Source organism: Hydra viridissima, unplaced genomic scaffold, assembly GCF_058129835.1.
Source record: "Hydra viridissima isolate aposymbiotic clone 2 unplaced genomic scaffold, HvirCarnegie_v1 scaffold_15, whole genome shotgun sequence".
Classification (NCBI taxonomy): domain Eukaryota; kingdom Metazoa; phylum Cnidaria; class Hydrozoa; order Anthoathecata; family Hydridae; genus Hydra; species Hydra viridissima.
Genome location: NW_028324314.1, coordinates 4,655,587 through 4,675,214, shown reverse-complemented (window position 1 = coordinate 4,675,214; position 19,628 = coordinate 4,655,587). Strand labels below are relative to the sequence as shown.

The following is a 19,628-nucleotide window of genomic DNA, read 5'->3' as shown; positions in this document are numbered from 1 at the left end:
TACCCATTTCCAAACCAAACACAGCTGATTTCACTAATGAAAATTTACGCAAGCAATTCATTATTGGTAAAATATTGATTGCTGCAGTTAAGGTCACATCCTTCTCCAAAATATCTAACAGGGGCATAAATCAGTTATCATTGTTTCCATCTAAACCTACACCATGATACCCTCTCATTAATATGTAATGTGTTTTCAACCAGTTTTGAAAAGTTGGCCAAACGTATTAAAGCAAAGTACAAAGTTTATCCACAACTCCCATCATAATGTAAAGCTCAGGTGGAGAAACAATATATTCAAGAAAAGTTTCTTGATCTCTTTTAAGTAAATGAAACGAGGATTTATTACATTTTTGTATTCCTGCATTTTCAATCTTTTTTTTCCACCATATACATATTAATCATAGCATAAGTCTATAGAGCCCAACGTTCTTAGTTTCCCTGCTTCAAGGGAGCATTCTCCTTCACAATACAGGCAGGTGTATTTACCAGAGTGACTTGAAAGTTCTAAAAATACTATTTGCACACTTTAGGTAAAAAGCCATACTGAAGTTTACTTCTTCAAGTTGAAGAAGTGCCAATAATTTTTGGAGATTGCCATTATCCTCTAAGACCATCTTCTCAATGGCAAGAATATAGCATTGCTTGACACCAGAATCTTCATATATTTCAAAGGAAGAATAATGATTTTTTGGATCGAAAACAATAATAACTTTTAAGAAGTTTTGACCACTATTTAAAGATATTCAGAGTTTCCTGCAATTCAGTCCTTTTAACATTAATAATCGATTCGACAGCACTTGTTAGATTCCTGTGTAAAGTAGAAGATGATTTTTTGGTTTTATTTTTAGAGAGTTCTAATGCATTTGATAGCTCCATAATATTTATATGATTTACTATTTATATAGATATGATTTACTTTCTTTCTTTTTGACTTAACTTTATTTACTCCAACTGTAACAGAGAAAAGATTTCCACCTGTAGACATCTTGAACTGCTCTATACTTAAAATGCTTTCACTCTCCATTTTATGCTTTAACAATCCAGATGCTACTTGTTCCGCATGTTTATCTCCAAGTGATTCACTAATATCTACTATATTGGTTACAGCTTTACTTTTGCAACAATCATGAGAAACTCCTCTAAAATTAATAGTAAAAATTTTATAACAGTTTTTGAAATAAGTAAAAACAATAAAAAATATATTGAATCAAACTATAAAATAACATAAAGAGAAAAAATGTTTTAACTGATCTTATTTTAACCTTATTTTGAAATTATAAAATCATAAATATAAATGATCTATACTAAGATTTAAATAGCAGAGTCCACAGATTTTTTTAGCTACATTTAAAGTATTTGACCCTGGCTAATTATTTGTCTGGATACATATCAGAGGTTCGCCTAATAGTACTCCTATTTACCTGAAATACATTACTTTCTATCAAATACATTATTCTACCTGAAGTATATTATATAATATCAATATGTATGTGTGTGTGTTAATATATATATATACACACACACACACACACACACACACACACACACACACACACACACACACACACACACACACACACACACAAACACACACACACACACACTGGCTAGAGAGTATATCAAAGGTACTTTAATCTATATATATATATATTAATGGGTTATTTTGACTACAATAATGGCTGACTTTATTAAAACTTTGGAAGAAAAAAAGCCAAAAATTATGCGTTTTAATTTTGGAAGTAACATATTTAGCACTTAGTTCAGATTTTTTTGACAACCTATATATTGTGTTTACTAATGCATATAATTGATTAAATGTAAAAAAATCAGGAGTGGGGAGAGTTTCAACCTGGGGGTCAATTTAGAGAACAGTGTTGCTTCACTTTTTCTTTACAGAATTTTTGTGAAGTTAGACATCCAGATAATATATACAATTGGGAAGGATTCATTTGTAAAACCGGTAAAGATAGGCAAAACGACATCTTGACTCGACTTGAAGATTTATTATATATTTGAACTAAAATTTGGCTTTTTAAAAAAAAATAAATTGGAATATTGTAAAAAATATCGTTATTATACCGATAAATATCGGTATTCTCGTTATTTTTATGTATTCCGATAAACCGATAAAAAAAAGCCAATAATATCGTTTCAAACGATAAGTTATCGTTTGGTTATCGTTTCAAACGATAAGTTATCGTTTCATAGACAAACTCATATCGTTTGATATCGTTATCATTTTATATCGTTATCGGTTCAAAATATCGGTTCATACCGATATACCGATAGCGATACGCAGACCCTTATTCCGTATACCGTATTCTTTCTAATCATCCTGACATTATTTAAAATGAATTGAACTTGAAACTTCAAGTCATATTTCATAACTTAAGTTCGATTGGGTGATACCAGTCTTTTAACTGAATTTCAAATTAGACGTGCGCTAGTTGATTAGAATCGGAAAGCATACAAATAAAGACGCAGGTGAAAAATAAAAAGTACGCAATCAAACTTAAATATGTTGTAAGTTACATCAACAAACATTTTGTAAACAAAATAACGTAATAGTTTATAGATCACTGAAAATGTTTTAGAAAAAAAAAGGTCTTTAAATATGTGGTGGGAAAAAAAAGCGTGGAGTAATTTTTCGTTGACCAATGGAAAAGTAGTTTCACTCCTTTTCACTGGTATTTTAAAAATTTCTAAAAACCTCCCATTAAATGTCGAGGTTGAATTATAAACCATTAAATGTTGAGGTTGAATTATAAACCTTCAGTGGTATTACATAAACTGCTATTGAAATATTCTTCTGGTTTCTTGCATTTTATCATCTACTCGCTGTGCCTAATAAAACAATCGAGTTACGGTTTTCAAAGTCGTATATTTTTTGTTCGACTTTGAAAGTCGTCAGTTTGGCGACGTTTCTTAAATTAAACGAAGTTGAAATCCGTTAAACTTCGAAAAATAATTAATTAAACGGTTATGGAAGCCGTAAAAAGTTGTAGCTTTAATTTTTGATCGACTTTAAAAACCTTTAAAAGTCGTTAAAACTTAATTAAAACGATGTTGAAAGCCGCAAAAAGTTGAAGAAAAATCGTGTAAATTTGTTTACATTATATTTAACGAAGCTGTAAAACTTTTAACTTTGTGTATGTTGTCAAAGTTAAACGAACTTTTTAAAAATTATTTGAATTTAAATAATTTTAGATTAAAGTAAGCAAAGTTATCTGAAGTTTACTAGTTCCAGTTTGAAAATACTAGTATACCAGTTTGGGAATACCGCTCCATGGAAGAGCAAATCGCAGCTAGATCTGCTCCAGACAGAGACCAAAATGATGATGATGTTGATGATTCAAACTAGGATGATAATGATACCGCCACATTAAAAATGAAACGGAGACCTATCTCCAGGATTGTTGAACTAGAAATATAATTAATATTCTCTTCTAGGGTTGGGTAGGGTAGCATGCTAGGATTATTTCAGATTAGATAATCGATAATATGCAAATAACTTTTAAACATCTTTAAAGAACTGGGTTTTTGAAATCTGGAATGATCATTAAATAAAAGCAAGGGTCTTAGCATATCTTTTGTATATTCTGTATTTTTATTTGTGCCGTTAGAAGTTTTAAACAATTTTAAAACACGCCATTTACGAATTTATACAACTTTTTACGATTTTGAAAACCGTCAAATTAAATTTTATACAACTTTCTACGGTTTTGAAAACCGCGAAAATATATTTTATTCGAAGTAATACGATTTTGAAAACCGTGTAATTAAATTTCATACAACTTTTAACGATTTCGAAACACATTCACACGCGACTTTTAGCTACGTCGAAGCTTCGGCGTTCTCCCTTCATCACTACGTTCAAGGTTATTAATCAGTTTGCATGTAATCAACTCTAGCGTCAAGCAAATTGACTAAAAGACCAGTTTTTATTACGTCATTGTCATGCGTATCAATAGAAATGAGAAAACTATTTAAATTATTACAATAAGAAACCTGGGAATGGCTGAAAATAAAATAGTCTAATGCGGTGTTTCGGTTGCACTAAAGTTTTTAACAAAACGGTTTAATGGTAGACAAATACTTATGTAATTTTCTCATTCTACCTTGTTCTGTTGGTATTGTCCTTTGCTGATAATAAATAATCCAGATGATTAGACGTTTTTATACAGAGGCTATTATTGAATAGAAAAAATTCAAAACTAAGAGAGGGTCTGTTCTGCAAGTAAAACAGAACCATTATTGAAGTTGATATAAAGACCAAACTGCTTGAAAGTGTAGTAGTAGTCTAACCTGGGCCCAATCCTGCAAAGCTTGTTACGTTAGTTTAAATCTCGGTATATACCGGAACTCTCGTCATTCCGATGATTTTTTTTTTCCGATTTCATACCGGAATGATAACGATATGGAAATGAAACGATACGCAGACCCTTACAAGAGAAACAAGGAATATACCTTGGAGAAAAGAATTTTTCTTATCTATGTTTTGTAAACAAATCTCATTTCATCGTTTTCAGAATTGCGTACGAAAATAAAGGTTTTATATTTATATTATATGTTTATCATATTCCTTGTTTACCTTGTGTCCCAAAAGAAGGGTCCACGTTTCTTAAATTTAGAGCTGGAAAAATTGTGTACTCTGTAATGTTCAATTTTTATTAAAATTAAACTTCATTAAATACTTCGGCTTTCAACCCCTTGTTTTGTAGAGTGATGGACGCCTATTGTATTACGTCTTTCATGTCTTACATTGTAATCAATCGTGAGTTTGTTTAGTTCTTTTGATAAAAGTTTTTATTTCAAGTTGATGGATTTTTAAAATTTTAAATAAAGTTAAAAATTGCTTCTCACGCAATGCTTACTTTTAGAAAAATGCAAAAAAAATTATTGAAACACTTAATATTCACTGAAATTTAAAAAAAAAAAAAAAAAAAAAAAAAAGACATGATTTGAAGAAAAAATCACGAACCTTGGCACTACTTTGCACAATCGTTCTTTGGTTAAAACGTAATTACGCAAAATTTAGAAATTTTTATGAAATTTTCCGTAAATTAATCGAAAATTTTGCAAAATTTTGTTTATAAGATTGTAGTTTACGTAAATTACGGATTTTTCATCCTTATAGGATCGAGCCCTGGGTTGGAATCTACTGTGTTAAAAACTGTTTAAATTAAAATTTAACGCCCATTAAAAATTAAAAAAAAAAAAGTCCAAAACTTCAAAAAGTCAATTCTATGAGACTGCGAGAAGTAAATATGTGGAAAAAGGAAAACAAGCTTTAAAATATTGAAAGGTTTTCTCGATAGCATTTCATTGAAAATAATTTACTCATTTCCAGCAGATAAAGGTTCCACTAACAGGTTATTCTTTTGGTTTCTTTTCTTGCTTATTAGTAATAGCAACATTATAGCGGGCAGGTGGAGCAGAGTGAATCGAAACAAACTGCGTGCCGTATTGCTGTTCGACGACTTATAAAAACGCCAAGACAACAACGTCAAGTAAGAATTGAACGGTAAAGACAAAAAAAAGAACCACCAATGACAAATTCCAAGCAGCGGAACGACGGCAGCTATAGGTATTTGAAGTACAGCATGACGCAACGTTACTCGGCGACACAACGCTGGATCTGTTACAGACATCATTTTATAACCAGCTAAAGCATAATTAAATTAGTAATAAAAATTCTAATAAAAAAAAGTAGAAAAGTGTTAACATACACTAAGATTACATCCCAAACCATCAGATAAATTAAAACTTAATAGAACTAATTTTTTGTTCAGAATTTCAATAACCACTTTACCTCTTGAGTAATCAGGTCTGTAGCTCCAGCTCAGAGAATTAAAGTGAGGAAACTGCCATGAGTAGAGAACAGCTGCTAATGCTAATGCACCCATATCCAAACTACCTGTACATGCCACCCACCCCATAACAGGTGGGATTCCACCAACCAATGAACCGATCCACGTGTTGGCAATATGGTAGCGTTTTGATGGTGTATAAATACCAGCATACAGAAAAATATTAAGAGCACCTGAACAAAAAATCGTTTGTTTAAAAATTCTAGATAAATATTATTAGACCTTATTAGAAGTTCTTCATGATAACAAACTCATGGGTGGCAAATAAACATTCCGCCTCTTTTCTTCACACCCAACCTATCCTCCTTTCATGCCCTGTCCTGTTTTTTTTTTTTTTTGTTTTAAAATGTCCTGATTAAAATAACGGTAATGTTGAAAAAAAAACAAAGAAACTTCAACAACAACAAACTTGATACATAAATATATTTTGTTCAATTATTGGTATAAACAATCTTAAATTAAAATACGATTTCGGCCTAAATATAACTACCTAGTATAGCTGTGATTGGGTTAACAAAGCTTAATGCAATAATCCCAGTAGTTCCGGTTCCAATACCAAATAGAACTGCATCAAGTGGCCTGCAAGAATAAAAGAAAATATCTATGAAAGAGCAACCACTAAAAGATCTTTATCAAAGAATTCTGGAACAAAACGATTTCTACCTCAAAAGGCCTCGTACCAAAACACGGTCTCGTGTTCTTGTCATTTGACAATCATAAGGAACTTCTAAGAACTATAAAATAATACAAATTAAAATAATATAAAATAAAATAATATAAAACAAAATAATATAAAACAAAATAATATAAAACAAAATAACATAAAATAAAATGATAACATAAAATAAAATGATAACATAAAATAATATAAAATTAAATAATATAAAATAAATAATATAAAATAAATAATATAAAATAAGGATAACAATAATGAAAGTAAAACTAATGTAGCAATAAAAGACAATATAAAAAACTAAACCAAATTAAAAAAAAAAATAAAACTAACTTAACTTAAAAAAAAGAAACCTGATTCAAAGAATTGGCAGATGCAGAACAAAGTGCGGTTCCTATAACAGTGCACATCAGTGCAAGTGGCATCATAGGTGCTGGTGCGATCGCATAACCAGCTGCTGCAGTAAGAACAACAAGACCTAAACAAATGGTAAGTATAAAATAACCAAAAAGAAGAAAAAACTTTTTTTAAAATTTTATTTTGCTATTATTTAACTTGTTAACTTTTTATGTGCAAACAAAAAATAAAAATTCATTAAAAAAGAAATTTTCAGAGACAAAAATAAAAATTTCTTTTAAAAATATAATTTGGATGGCATATGATGGGAGTAATGGTTTTAACTTTTAAGTGAGCACAAATTAAAATAATTCATTCTACAAAAAATATTTTCTCTGTTTATTTTTTTTCTAAATGCCCTTAACACAGGCTATGATCAATTTATGTACTGGTTCTTAATGAAAGCTTTCTCAGAAACTTAATAGTAATAAATTTACCAGTTAGTCTAGCTTTAGATAACTTTGCATAAATTCCAAGTTTTTCTTTTAATGAGTGAGCTTTAACTTCTGTCCAATCGTCAACTTTAGTAAATTTTTTTTCTTTATCATCTTTCTTCTGAAAAGTGTCAGCAACAACTGCTAGAGGCTAATATAGTAAAAAGAATTTACAATTTCAAACTATTTTATGACTTGATCTTTAGTCTAAACATCTTGATTTGAACTTTTACTGCAAGTATAAGGCTTCCAATATCAAAAAACGAAAACATTTCCATAAATAAGAACGACATTATAAAAATTACAGAACCATATTTAACTCTGATACTTGCTGTTATTAATACTCAATAAAAAATGTTAAAACATTAAAAAACTGATTTAAGTTTAACTCAAGTTAAAAAGCAACAAAAATGTCATTTGCATTTTGTTTCATCTCAGGTTAATGTTTAGAAGTCTTGTTTTTAGAGCAATTTTAAGAAACATTCAAACTGATTTTTAAAAACAACCTTTTATGTGACTCACAAATTATAAATATATTTTTTTATATCTTTAAAAAAACAACTGGTTTATTATTACTGATTCAAAATTTTAAATCCTTAAAAAGCTTGTCAATCCACTTATAAAATTTTAACCACACATATATAGAAACTGTAAACTCAGGTTTTCTTTTAGTTTACTTTTTATCTGGTCAAAGTTTCAGAAAGATCCACCTTTTGACCTTGATCCACTGTTAATTTGAATGTCTCTAACATTCTCTCCAATGATCAGATCAAAAGTATCAGAAAAGAAACTTTTGAAGCATTACTAAAGAAAGTATTGCTAAAGAAACAATAGCTGATACCATTCTTTTTGCCTCAACATTTTGAAAAAGGAAGCAATGTGGCAGTTTTAAAGTCTTATTTTTATCATCAGCCCACTTCCTATTACAAGTACATCAGTAAAAACGGAAATTTATTAGCACAAATAAATAATTCACCAAAAAGTCATAAAGTTTTTTTAAAAAGTTTTTTCATAAAATATTTTTAAAAAAGTTTAAAACTTGTGTAATATTTTTTAAAAATAACTTTTAAGACTATAAAACACATCAAAAATAACATATAATAATCATAATTTTTTTAGTTTCGACATGAAACAAGATAAAGATATGAATTTATCCAAAACTATGGTCAACATTTATCAAAATTCTTCAATATGTGACTAAAACCTCCTAATAGTATTAAAAACTTCATATTTATTACTTTAAAGCGAACAAAAAGTCTTACTTTAAACTGTGCAGATTTTTGAGCAGACCTTCCCAAAGACTGCAGATGAAAACTCTTTATATGCTTTGCGTAGTTAAGAAGGAAAATGGAGCATTGTGTACGCGGCAGTAAAACTTTTTAAAAATCAATAAAAAAAAATCAATAAATTGCAAATGAATGAAAACTAAATGGAAAACTAATTAAGACCAAAAACTTTTTTTTTTATAATAACGATGACAGTACTAAAGTGAATGATATTACAACATTGAACACAATTATGATTTAAAGTGTTTACATATATCGAGAATTTCAGTAAAAAAATTCCTACCATGTTTTAAAAAAGAAGGTAACATGATATGCTATGAGCCATTCAAACTTATTTTGATTAAGTGTCTATAGCTAAAAGAAACATTAAAACAGAAAATCAAATTAAGAGATACACCAAAGATGTAACCAATGATTTATTAAGCTATTTTTAAAAGTCATAAACAATCATTTCTAAATTTTTGTAAAAAAACCTTCCACATAAAAATAAAAAAAAGGAGAATAATGTTAATTAACATTTTGGGGAGTAAAATATTATATTAATGCATGATGCATGATGATGACGATGGTTTGTGGTGATGATGTAGTTATATTTGAGCTAGATTATTCTTGAAATATCATTGAAAAGTTTAAAAGAAAAAAATTTTTTTTATAGAATCAAAAATGATTGTTTAAAACGCAGATTAACAATCTTTTTAGAAAAAGGAAAACAACCTGTTTTATAGAAAGTAAATAGCTTATAGCAATAAACTCAAATAACCTCAATTAACCTAAAAAAATTTGAAGATTGCTTCTCATTTTCTTAACCTTCAATAAAATTAAAGTACAAAAATTTAAAGAAATCTACATTTAGAAAATTGCTCTAAACTTTGTCTGCACCAACACTTCGAATTATTTAAGAATACTAAAGTGAAATCACAATCAAGAATTCTGTTTGCAATGACCAGACATTTTTTTGTTTTGCAATAACAAACAGCATGAGTTCTGCATTTACACACTGTCTTTTAGGTCAGCTGCCATTTTTTTCTTCTTTGGCTTGTTGGTACTAATGCGCTTAACACTATTGCATGATAAACATGTTGAAACAAGCCTCCTGTTAGCTAAACAAAAATTTTCAAAAAAAACATGCTAGATAAAATTAAATCATGATAATGACAATTATGTTGAGTGCCATGAAAATGATATTGATAAAAGATAGGTAAATAGAAAAGGTAGAGGCATCTTTGAATCAACATTATTCTTATGGCATTCTCATGGCTAAAAACATTTTTTTTTTTGTTAAAAAAAAAAAAAAAAAAAAAAAAAAATCAGAAATCATAAAAAATATATATTTTTTTTAATTAAAATTTTTTTTTGAAAAAAATTAATTGCAAAAAAAAAGTTCACTTATTAGAGAAACTTTTATTTTTCTCAAAATATTTTGACATTAGCAAATAAGTTCAAATTTATAGTTTATATAACTATAGTATATATAGTTTTGACATTGACAAAGAAGTTCAAATAATTTATCAAAAATTAAACTTGCTTTTCTTTGAACAAACCTTTTACTCTGACTTGAGTTGTAATTCCAGCCACAAGCAGCATATGGCAACCACTGCAATAAGAGTGTTTCATTTCTCTAGACCTAGTAAAATAATCTAAGCACATTTTATGTATGCGTAAATATTTGAATACGTATATATATAATTTATTTTACCTATAACTTATTTTTATTTAACTCAGACTTATGTGTTTTGCTATACAAATTTTGTGAGATTCTATTTTTATTGTGACTAATTTATTTTTAATATAATTACATTTTATTAGTGAATCACAATTTACAATGACCTGAAATTTGTAAGATTCTTATCAACACAAAATATATTGATCGATAAAAAAAAACATTGAAAGAAAAATAAACTAGTGGCAAAACTTTAGATATTTTTACCATCTCAAAACTTTTTTTGATTTAATGCCATGTACTGACTTCATATAGTGTCTAACCAATTCTATGTTATGTGGTGTTTTTGCCAAAGTTGTCATTGCTCCCTAAAAAATTCCAAAATGAAGTCAAAAAATTTTCCAGTAGATAAGTTCAACTTCTAGTTAGATAAACATTATCAAGAATCTACATTCTCATATATTACTACACCATAATAAAGTCATATACTACTACACCATAATAAAATCTATGATTTGTCATAAAGGTTTTAAAAACACTTGATATAGATGAATTTTTGATTTTAAGGCAACCTTATTCAAAAAGTAAACCAAATTAATATTTTTCTTATTACTTTAGAATAATAGGTCATTGATTTATGACACAGGACAATTAGGTAACAAAAAAATCATAATCCTAATATACAAAACACATGACACATAAAATTGCAAAGTTAATTAATAGTGTTACTTGAACTAGAAAGTTCATTCGTTCATAGCTATCCCTCCCTGGTAAAGTAGGCAGCTTTGTTTGATGACTTCCAATATTGGTTGGTTGTTTAGCATGATGATCCATATTACTTGGTAGCATTTGTTGATGGCTTTCCATATTATTTGGTTATTTGTCAACTTAGATCATTTGATCCAATTTACTCTTAATGTTGTTTGGTTGCATACATTCATAACGTTCTTATATTTAGGGAAAGTTTTGTTATATTGTTTTGTTGATTGTTGGTTATAAACAAATTATTGGATTACTGTCACTATAACAAGACATGGATATTTTTATATATATTAAATATATTACTGCAAACAGGAATGCTAAACAAACCCACAAAAATAAAATGCTTGAAATATTATCAGTATATTAGTGGAGAATTTATCTCTAATACTTCAGCCTTAGAATAAATTTAGCAAAAAGCTTTTTATGTAAAAATAAATGTAAAAATAATAATAATGATAACAACAACAAAATAAATAACAGCAACAACAATAGTAATAAATATATACTACATATACAGGGCTGTTAATGATACTTTCAGAAAGTATTGGCAAATATAGTAGTGTCAATAAGATTTATTGCTAATATTTTTACTGATACTGTAAACAACAAGTTATAATATGATAACAATAAACAACAAGTTTCTGATGCCTTTGATAATACTTAATCTGATATTTTATCAGTGCCTTTACATTTTAACATATTTCCTCAACTTGACAATATAAATTTAATGATTTTTAATTTTTCTTTATTAGAAATTAACTAATGGAAGTGCTGCATGTAAAATTAAAAGTAGTTTGAAATTTAAAATGTAAAGAAATTCCTTTGCAATATATATATATATATATATATATATATATATATATATATATATATATATATATATATATATATATATATATATATATATATATATATATATATATATATATATATATATATATTGCTTACATGCCTATCTGATAAATCAGTAAATCTTGTATTTACTGATTTATCAGATAGGCATGTAAGCTTAATCGCTCAAAATCAACCCAATACTAGTAGAAAGTACTCATGCAGCATGGTCTCTACTTTCTTTAATAGTAATAGAGATGCTATCTACGTACAACTGATTCGCCGGGAGACCACTTTCGATATTCGGGAGACCAAAATTCAAAAGCCAATTAACTCCACTTTTTGATTTTTTTGATTTTTTTCAACTTGACTGGAAAAGCCATTGAGTCCTACCTTTTTATATTCATAAAAAATTTCCCTAATGATACTAATTTTGTCGAATTTGTTGGTAATTAGTTAATGTAATTAGTTGTTTGTAATTAATAGATAATTTTGAGTCTACTCGAGAAGAAAATTAAGAATATCAAGCCCGAACTTCGTGACGCATATTTAAAAGAAGCCAAAGTGAAATGAAATGAAATTGGTTTCATGAAGAGTTTTTTAAAAAATACATACAGGAAATTTTTCTTGTTTTCTTTTTCTTGTAAATAGTGGAAGTTAAGAAAGTTCAAAAATTACAAAATTATTTTTTCACTAAACTAAACAGCATTTTTAATGTTGTTTTTTGTTCATATTCTTTTCATAGTTTAAACAGATATTGAGTTTTCTAGGTACTAGTCTGAAACTTCTTTGTCAATTTGGTAGCTGGATTTTGGGACCCTGCTATTTGTGACTGTGCAACTCAGTGTTATCAACAGAACTAGTTTTTAACATAAGGATGGTTTCATCTTGGCTCAAAACAAACCGTCTCGTTCTAAAAAGACTAGCCTTTTAGCATCTTGAAAGGCTTCTTGGGATCTGAAGAAGTGTTGTTTGAATATGGGATCAAGAAGTGTTTCTATTGCAAGTCAATTTCTAAGTCAATTTCTTGGTCATTTGATGGAAATTCTTCTATGACTTCAAGATGGTTGTCTCGATTGGAATGCATGCACTGATGCAACCATTCCTTTCAGAGAGCAATTTGGTGGCTTCTATATAAATTTCTGATACGTTCACCAACTTTTTACCCTGGTTCCAATCCTGTACAGAGAATTCAATGCCACTAGAAGGAAGTTTGAGCATTACGATTGCAATTGCAGATTTTAAGTACAGAAATCTTCCATGCATATAATTAGTTGAATTCCTGTGAGTTGAGATATCATTTTTGAGCAAGAGTCTGTCAAAATTGTTCATTTCCTGTTGTTGGTAGAGCTCAGAAAAGAAAGAGTTTGAATGAGAATCATGAGTGTGAACCTTTCTGTTAAGCTTACAAAACTCTGAATTGAAAAAAGTTACTTTAGTAATTGCAAGCTGAAGTGACCAAACAGATTTGTAAACATTCATCTGGTTCTTTGAAAGCTGCTTTTACATTATGTATTTCTCTTCAGCAGATTGTGATCTTGTCTTTTAGCTCCCTCTCTTGTTCAACATTCTCAAGTGTTCTAAAAACTTTTAGGAATGAAATTTTTTCATCAAACTAAGAACATGACAGGCAGAATTTGATCTACTCCCAGTTGTCTGAAATCAAGTGTGTCGTCATGCCCAAATATCCATATTTAACGGTTTGTGCTTTACGTTGTTCTTCACTTTATTTAAATTGTTTTGTTGCAGTAAGTTAAATAAACAAAAAAACAAAAAAAAAATATAAAGTTTGATTGCTTGATCCAATATAGAAAGTTTTTTGGTAACCAACAATTAAAATTAGCTTGATACATCATTTTCTGATCCTTACTTATCAACCAGCTCAAGAAATATTTTACACGCTAAAATAACTGTAATAATAGAATTTTAAAAACTGAAAAGGAACTCAAATACTTTGGGTAAATTACGAAGAAAGCAGCTCAGAGCCATCAAAAATATGCGACCTTGAAAAGAATTAGAAAAGGACCCATAACACAATAGTGGATGATTTTAATTTATCGATGCTTCTGTTAACAATATATCAAACTTTTAATTCTTTGCGTTTTTCTCAAAAAGTCATTTTTGACAAACTGGCAAATTTTAAAATATGATATTTTCAGCTTGGAACAAGATGGTGGCTTGTTGTAAAATATAATTGTTGTAAAATATGAAACAAATTTCAAGTCATCATTTTGTTCCACGTTGAAAATATCATATTTTAAAATTTGCCAAATTGACTTAATTATACCTTTTTTCTGCTTTTTTTTTTTTTAAATTTTTAAAAGCTGTAAAAAATGCTTTTAAAATATTCCATGCATTCAAAATAACTAATTTTGGTTACTAATCATTACCTATCTTTTACAAATATAATTTGAAAATTTCAGCTTTAAATGTTGTACCGTACTGGATATATCTTGTTTTATATTATCTCCAATTTTAGGTCAAATAGTTCTGAATCAGACAAAGTTGAGCAACCAAAATTTCTTGTGAGAAAAATTAGTAAGCATAACAATTTCAAATTATTTCAGGTTTTTGATTTTCTGATTTTGTATTGATTATTTTAAAGAAAACTTTATCAAAGAGGCGTATTTTCAGGAATGTCGGTTGCCGGTGAAAAAAGCTTTTTATGTTACAAGATTTTTTTTAAAGTTGTGTAAATTTAATTATTACAAATTAAACTTTAAAATTTTTAAATTTTTTAATTGAGTTTCATTGAACTTAAAAATTTTCATTTTTTCATTGAAAAGTCTTGAAGCTTAATTCTCGTTAATTGAATTTTAATAATATTTATTACAATTAATTTAAAAATTACTGATTTAAAAATAACTATTTCAGTAAAAGTAATTATTGTTTAATTTGCTTGGGACCATCAAAAGCTTGTCTTAGGCCAGCAGTCTAAAAACCCAAGATATGTTCCATACAGGACTTTCTAACTCCAAAATGATGCAACATGGTTCTACTTTAAACAATTAAACAGACAACAGATTGATTGAGCCATAATTAGATCAAAAGTTTGAAAAAACTAAAGAAAAAAAAATTTGGTTTCTTTAAATTGTTAAAAGTCAATATTTCCAAGGTAGAAGGCATAACAATTGAAATTAATGAAAATGAGTCTTGGTGTTATTAAAACATCGCAGAGAATCAATGAAATATCCAACTCTAAATAGAAAACCATCATATTATTAATGCTCCACTCAACTGCAGGTAATATGGTATTAAAAATGGCTCACGGATTTTTTTCATTTCACGGATCATTCATCACGGATCATTCATCACAGATGAATTTCATTTAAGATTCTTAGTTAAGGACTTAATTTACTAAATTATTTTGGATTTCATACTTTAAACTCTTCATTATTTATCTAGTTACAAAAAACTTCGTTTTGAGTGTTTAGTGATGCTAAAAAAATGTTTGCTGTGTAACAGCTGCCAATCAAGTTTAGCACATCTGGATGATTATCCTATGGAGTCTGTAAAATGTTAAGCTTGATTATAAAATTAGATAATCATTCTAAGTAAATGTTCGTTATTTCAACGAGTTCTATTTTTGTTTACTTTCCGAAGCATTGAATTAATCTGACATTCCTATTTCCGTAAATATATACGAATTAGGCGTAAAAATTTCAAAATGAATGACAAAAATTACACAAAAGCTATATACAAAAATGCCGGAATTTTCATTTACAATTAATACACGAAAATTTTTTAGCAAAAAACATAAAATCAATTTGGACTGCACTGAATCTAAATATAACTCTGAAAACTGACAAAAGGTAAAAGTTCCTCTCATTCTTGTGAAAGACATTTAATCGTAAGCAATTACCTGGAATCTAGATGCAATTTTGGGTAAGCTCTTTGATTTTTCTTCGTGTTTCTACTCATAAGATATCCTTAAGAAAAGTATAATGTAACAAAGTAAATTGCTTAAAAGAACATATTGTATCCCGAAATGCCAAAGTATCATTTGAAGACAAAGGCTATCTTTGAAATCAGAAAGTAGCAATTTATTAAAAACGTTTGTAAAAATATTGTAATTTTATTGAAATATTTTTAGAAAATGTTAAAAAAACCCAATTTATGTGCTGTATTTTCCTTCTCCATAACCTAAATAAATTATATTCATACATCACATCTTGGTTGATAAGTGTAAATTAGATAGGGTTAAAACACAAGCAAAGATCGTTAGTAAAGGTATGGTTTTAAAAAGAAAAAAGTTAATTTCCCTTTGTGTAGAAAGAAACTTTGATCAGACCAATTGAACTTCTAGACTAATAGAATTCATCTGAAGGAAAACTGCTCAAAAAATATTACAGCTAGTGATGAAGATGCAAAATCTACTGGAACCTTTTTGATTCATAAAACAGTTCATACTTAAAATGTTAAATAATTCATGGGATTTGAATTCATATTAAACAATTCATGAGATTTTGGAACTCCATCATAATCTATGATGAGTCACAATAGTTTGCATTATTCTCAGACAGTAGAAGGGTGCAAGTACCGCACCTTCGCATCCCCGAACTTCAAAATACTTCGTCGTACATTGAAGTACATCGTAAACTTTGCAAAACTTCGTAATTACGAAGTTCTGAATTTCCAGATTTTCTTGAAGCTTCTTAACTAACGAAGTTCCAAATTTGCGAGAAATTCGCATCGCCTTCATAAAAATGAAGTTCCAAAAAAAAATCTTTGCATCGCCTTCGTGTGCAAAGGTGTGGTGCTGAGAGAGTGTGAGTATGGATACTTTGCAGCCAAGAACATTGACTTTAAAAGATTGAACTTGACATTAAAAATTCAACTTGACATAAAAAGATTACAACCAAAAGTGAAACATGGTGGCTTCTCATTTATGGTTTGGGGTGCAATATGGGGTGATGGTTGCTCAGAGCTAGTGGAGTAAGGTAATATCAATTAGATAAATATGTTTCCTTATAGCAGGAAGGACTCTTTCCAATATTCTCTAGTGGTAGGATGATTAGAGGTGACTCCATATATAGAGAGGACGGAGCATCTTGCAACACTGCCAATGCGACTCAAAATAAAGTTAAGAAACTTTCATAGTCAAGTCAGTCACCCGATATTAACCCTATCGAACACCTCTGGGCCGTATTAGACCGGAAAACTTCACAAAAAGAATAAGAAACCAAAAACAAAATATTAAAGATCGTGGTAAAAAACGTGGCAAGAAGTTCCTCAATATGATGTTTGTGAATTAATTTCTAGCATACCTAAAAGAGTTATATACAACTTGTTAAAATAAACCCAAAAACTTAGCGAGATTATTGACCCAGCGAGATAGCAAGTTGTTTTAAGTGATCAAATAAGTTTTTTAACCTTAAGAATGACCACAACACATTGCATGACCACATAATCTTGACACCAAACGTTTTATGTACGATACATTTATAAATAATTTCCAACTAATTTTACGATGATTTTTTATTTATATTTTGTAGCAACGCGGAAGTTTCTTGAATAAAAAGTTTTTTTAATAATGATTGCCAGTTGACCAAACCAAAGCCCAATCACTGTATAATGTCAATAAAAAACGAAATAATCAGTAATATTTAGACAATCATGACGTCAATAGTAAATTACTAAATTATAGTATTTAACTATAAGCAATGTTAGCGCTAACTTTTCGCTATGAAATTTTACGTTAACAAGACAAAAAGAAGAAATGAACTATTTAGCGTTGATTTTCATCATCGTATTGACCTCCACAGTACACATCAAGTGTGAGTTGCCAAAGACTTTATATAGATTGAGACTAAGTAACAACCCGATATGCCGTTGGGAAGTATTTAAATCTTGCGAATGGATTTGTTTTATGCGCTGTCGTAACGTTTGCAAAAATAAGACACAACAAGTGTGTCAAAAGTAGGATGCGTCGAGTCAAAATTAAACATAGAGACAGATATTAAAGTGTTTAAATGCATGAATGCTTTTCTCTAAATTCTGAATTTATCTTCTGAGAAGACGTAATGTCATTTATAATGGAATTTTAATACAACATTCTTAATATATATATATATATATATATATATATATATATATATATATATATATATATATATATATATATATATATATATATATACACACTTTCTAGAAAACTCTTTTATTTAGAAGAGGAAAAATGAACGAGAACTTTTAATCCAGCTATCATACTTTTTTAACTTAATATATTCTTGATTGTCTGTTTGTTAAGAGCTATCAGTTTTGTTCGGTGAAATATCTTTTTAATTATTCTGTTAGTTTCCCTCCCCCCCCCCCCCCCCCAAAAAAAAAAAATGAAGATATCGTAAACAGATCGGAATTGAAACCCATATCAAATTTATTTGGTAGCAAAAATCGTGCTAGTAATATATTCGTCGATTTATTATTCAAAATAACGAAAAAATATGTGAATAACTTTGGAATATTTTATTTAAACAAACAGAATGAATCTTGTATTTATTTATTATCGTTTTTATTATCAATATATAAACGTTGTTTCTTTTTCTTTTGGATTGTTAAACACAGTTCAGTCTAAATAAACCCAGGTCAGTCTAAACAAACCCATTTCAGTTTAAACTCAGTTAAGTGCAAATAAATTCTACCAGTTTTGGTGTGTCATCCAAAACCATTGCCATTCTTTCACTCTGATCTTGTAATGATTTTGCAGAACGAAAAATGTTGCTGTTTGAAATTCTTGGGATTCAAGTTGTGTCTTTGGCGAGTTGCAATGTTGCTGGAAATTCTGAAGTTCTTTTTGACAACTGCACACAAAAGTTCTTGTTCTTCTTGACACAAAACTTCTTGTTCTTCTGCACACAAAAGACAAATTGAACAAGATCAGGAAGAGAAGATGTGTTTACGTTTTTAATTTTTCTTGGCACAAAAATTTTCCCTACAAGATAAAGAACCATTGCCTTTGAGTAACAATTCTGTTATTTTTTGATCCGCCGTCCCATCAAGAAAACAAAATAAAATAGTTATTTCTTACACTTTCTTGTTAACTCATTACCAAGCTCCAAAAAGCAGTAGGAAAATAGTTTCAAACTTTTTTCTAGTGATGTAGCTTGTTCATTTCACTTAGATTTTTTTTTTATGTATATAAAAAGAATATCCAGCAAAAATATGTTAGTAGGTGATAACCTACTGACACAATTTTCGATTGCGAACTCTTTAAACGTTCAAGAGGTCACAAGCAACGTTGTACTAATGTACTCTCAGACATCAGATATAAGCACAATGCTAACTTCGGTGCTTTTTACGAAAATATCTTACAAACTTTATTAATGGGGATTTACCTCTGTTAGATGAAGAAATTAGTTGAATCTGTTAGGTGAAGAAGCTGATGCTCTAAATTGATTTTGAATCTGTTTTTCCTTCTTCTCTCAATTTATTTGCAGTCAGAATTGACAGTTCCTCTTTTTTAATTCTCTTAGTTGTTCAATTGTCTCCGTTTTTTGAGCCGCATTCATTTAAAAAGTTTCTATTGAGTGTGTTTATTTTTTGGGAATCCTGAATCAAATCCTTAGGAAAAGTGACATCCCCTTCGAGCAGCGGAACATTTTATTTAAGAAAACAAACTTTGTGAGGCTCCGATTTGTTTACCAAAAAGGGTGAAATTTGCGAAAATCGTTTCGCTAAAAAAGTATCAAAATTTGTGGAATTTATTTTGAGTCTC

At 28.8% G+C, this 19,628-nt stretch overlaps 2 protein-coding genes and 1 pseudogene across 2 annotated transcripts; all 3 read right to left on the bottom strand.

The window, feature by feature from the left end:
• Positions 1-396: 396 nt before the first annotated feature.
• On the bottom strand, positions 397-1,434 carry LOC149878300 (uncharacterized; annotated as a pseudogene).
• Positions 1,435-5,300: 3,866 nt separating this feature from the next.
• Positions 5,301-9,081, bottom strand: LOC149878299 (protoheme IX farnesyltransferase, mitochondrial-like). Its single transcript, XM_090073168.1, has 8 exons — positions 8,945-9,081; positions 8,638-8,750; positions 7,379-7,526; positions 6,899-7,023; positions 6,536-6,606; positions 6,363-6,451; positions 5,815-6,045; positions 5,301-5,667 (listed from the first exon to the last, which is right to left on the bottom strand). Exons 1-8 carry the CDS (start codon positions 8,967-8,969, stop codon positions 5,339-5,341), a joined length of 1,131 nt encoding a protein of 376 aa, XP_089929294.1. The 5' UTR covers positions 8,970-9,081; the 3' UTR covers positions 5,301-5,338.
• Positions 9,082-9,440: 359 nt separating this feature from the next.
• LOC149878298 (ribonuclease P protein subunit p21-like) lies at positions 9,441-11,358 on the bottom strand. The gene is made up of 4 exons (XM_090073172.1): positions 11,051-11,358; positions 10,589-10,689; positions 10,203-10,285; positions 9,441-9,761 (listed from the first exon to the last, which is right to left on the bottom strand). The coding sequence occupies exons 1-4, from the start codon at positions 11,186-11,188 to the stop codon at positions 9,652-9,654; spliced, it is 432 nt and encodes a 143-aa protein (XP_089929298.1). The 5' UTR covers positions 11,189-11,358; the 3' UTR covers positions 9,441-9,651.
• Positions 11,359-19,628: the final 8,270 nt, after the last annotated feature.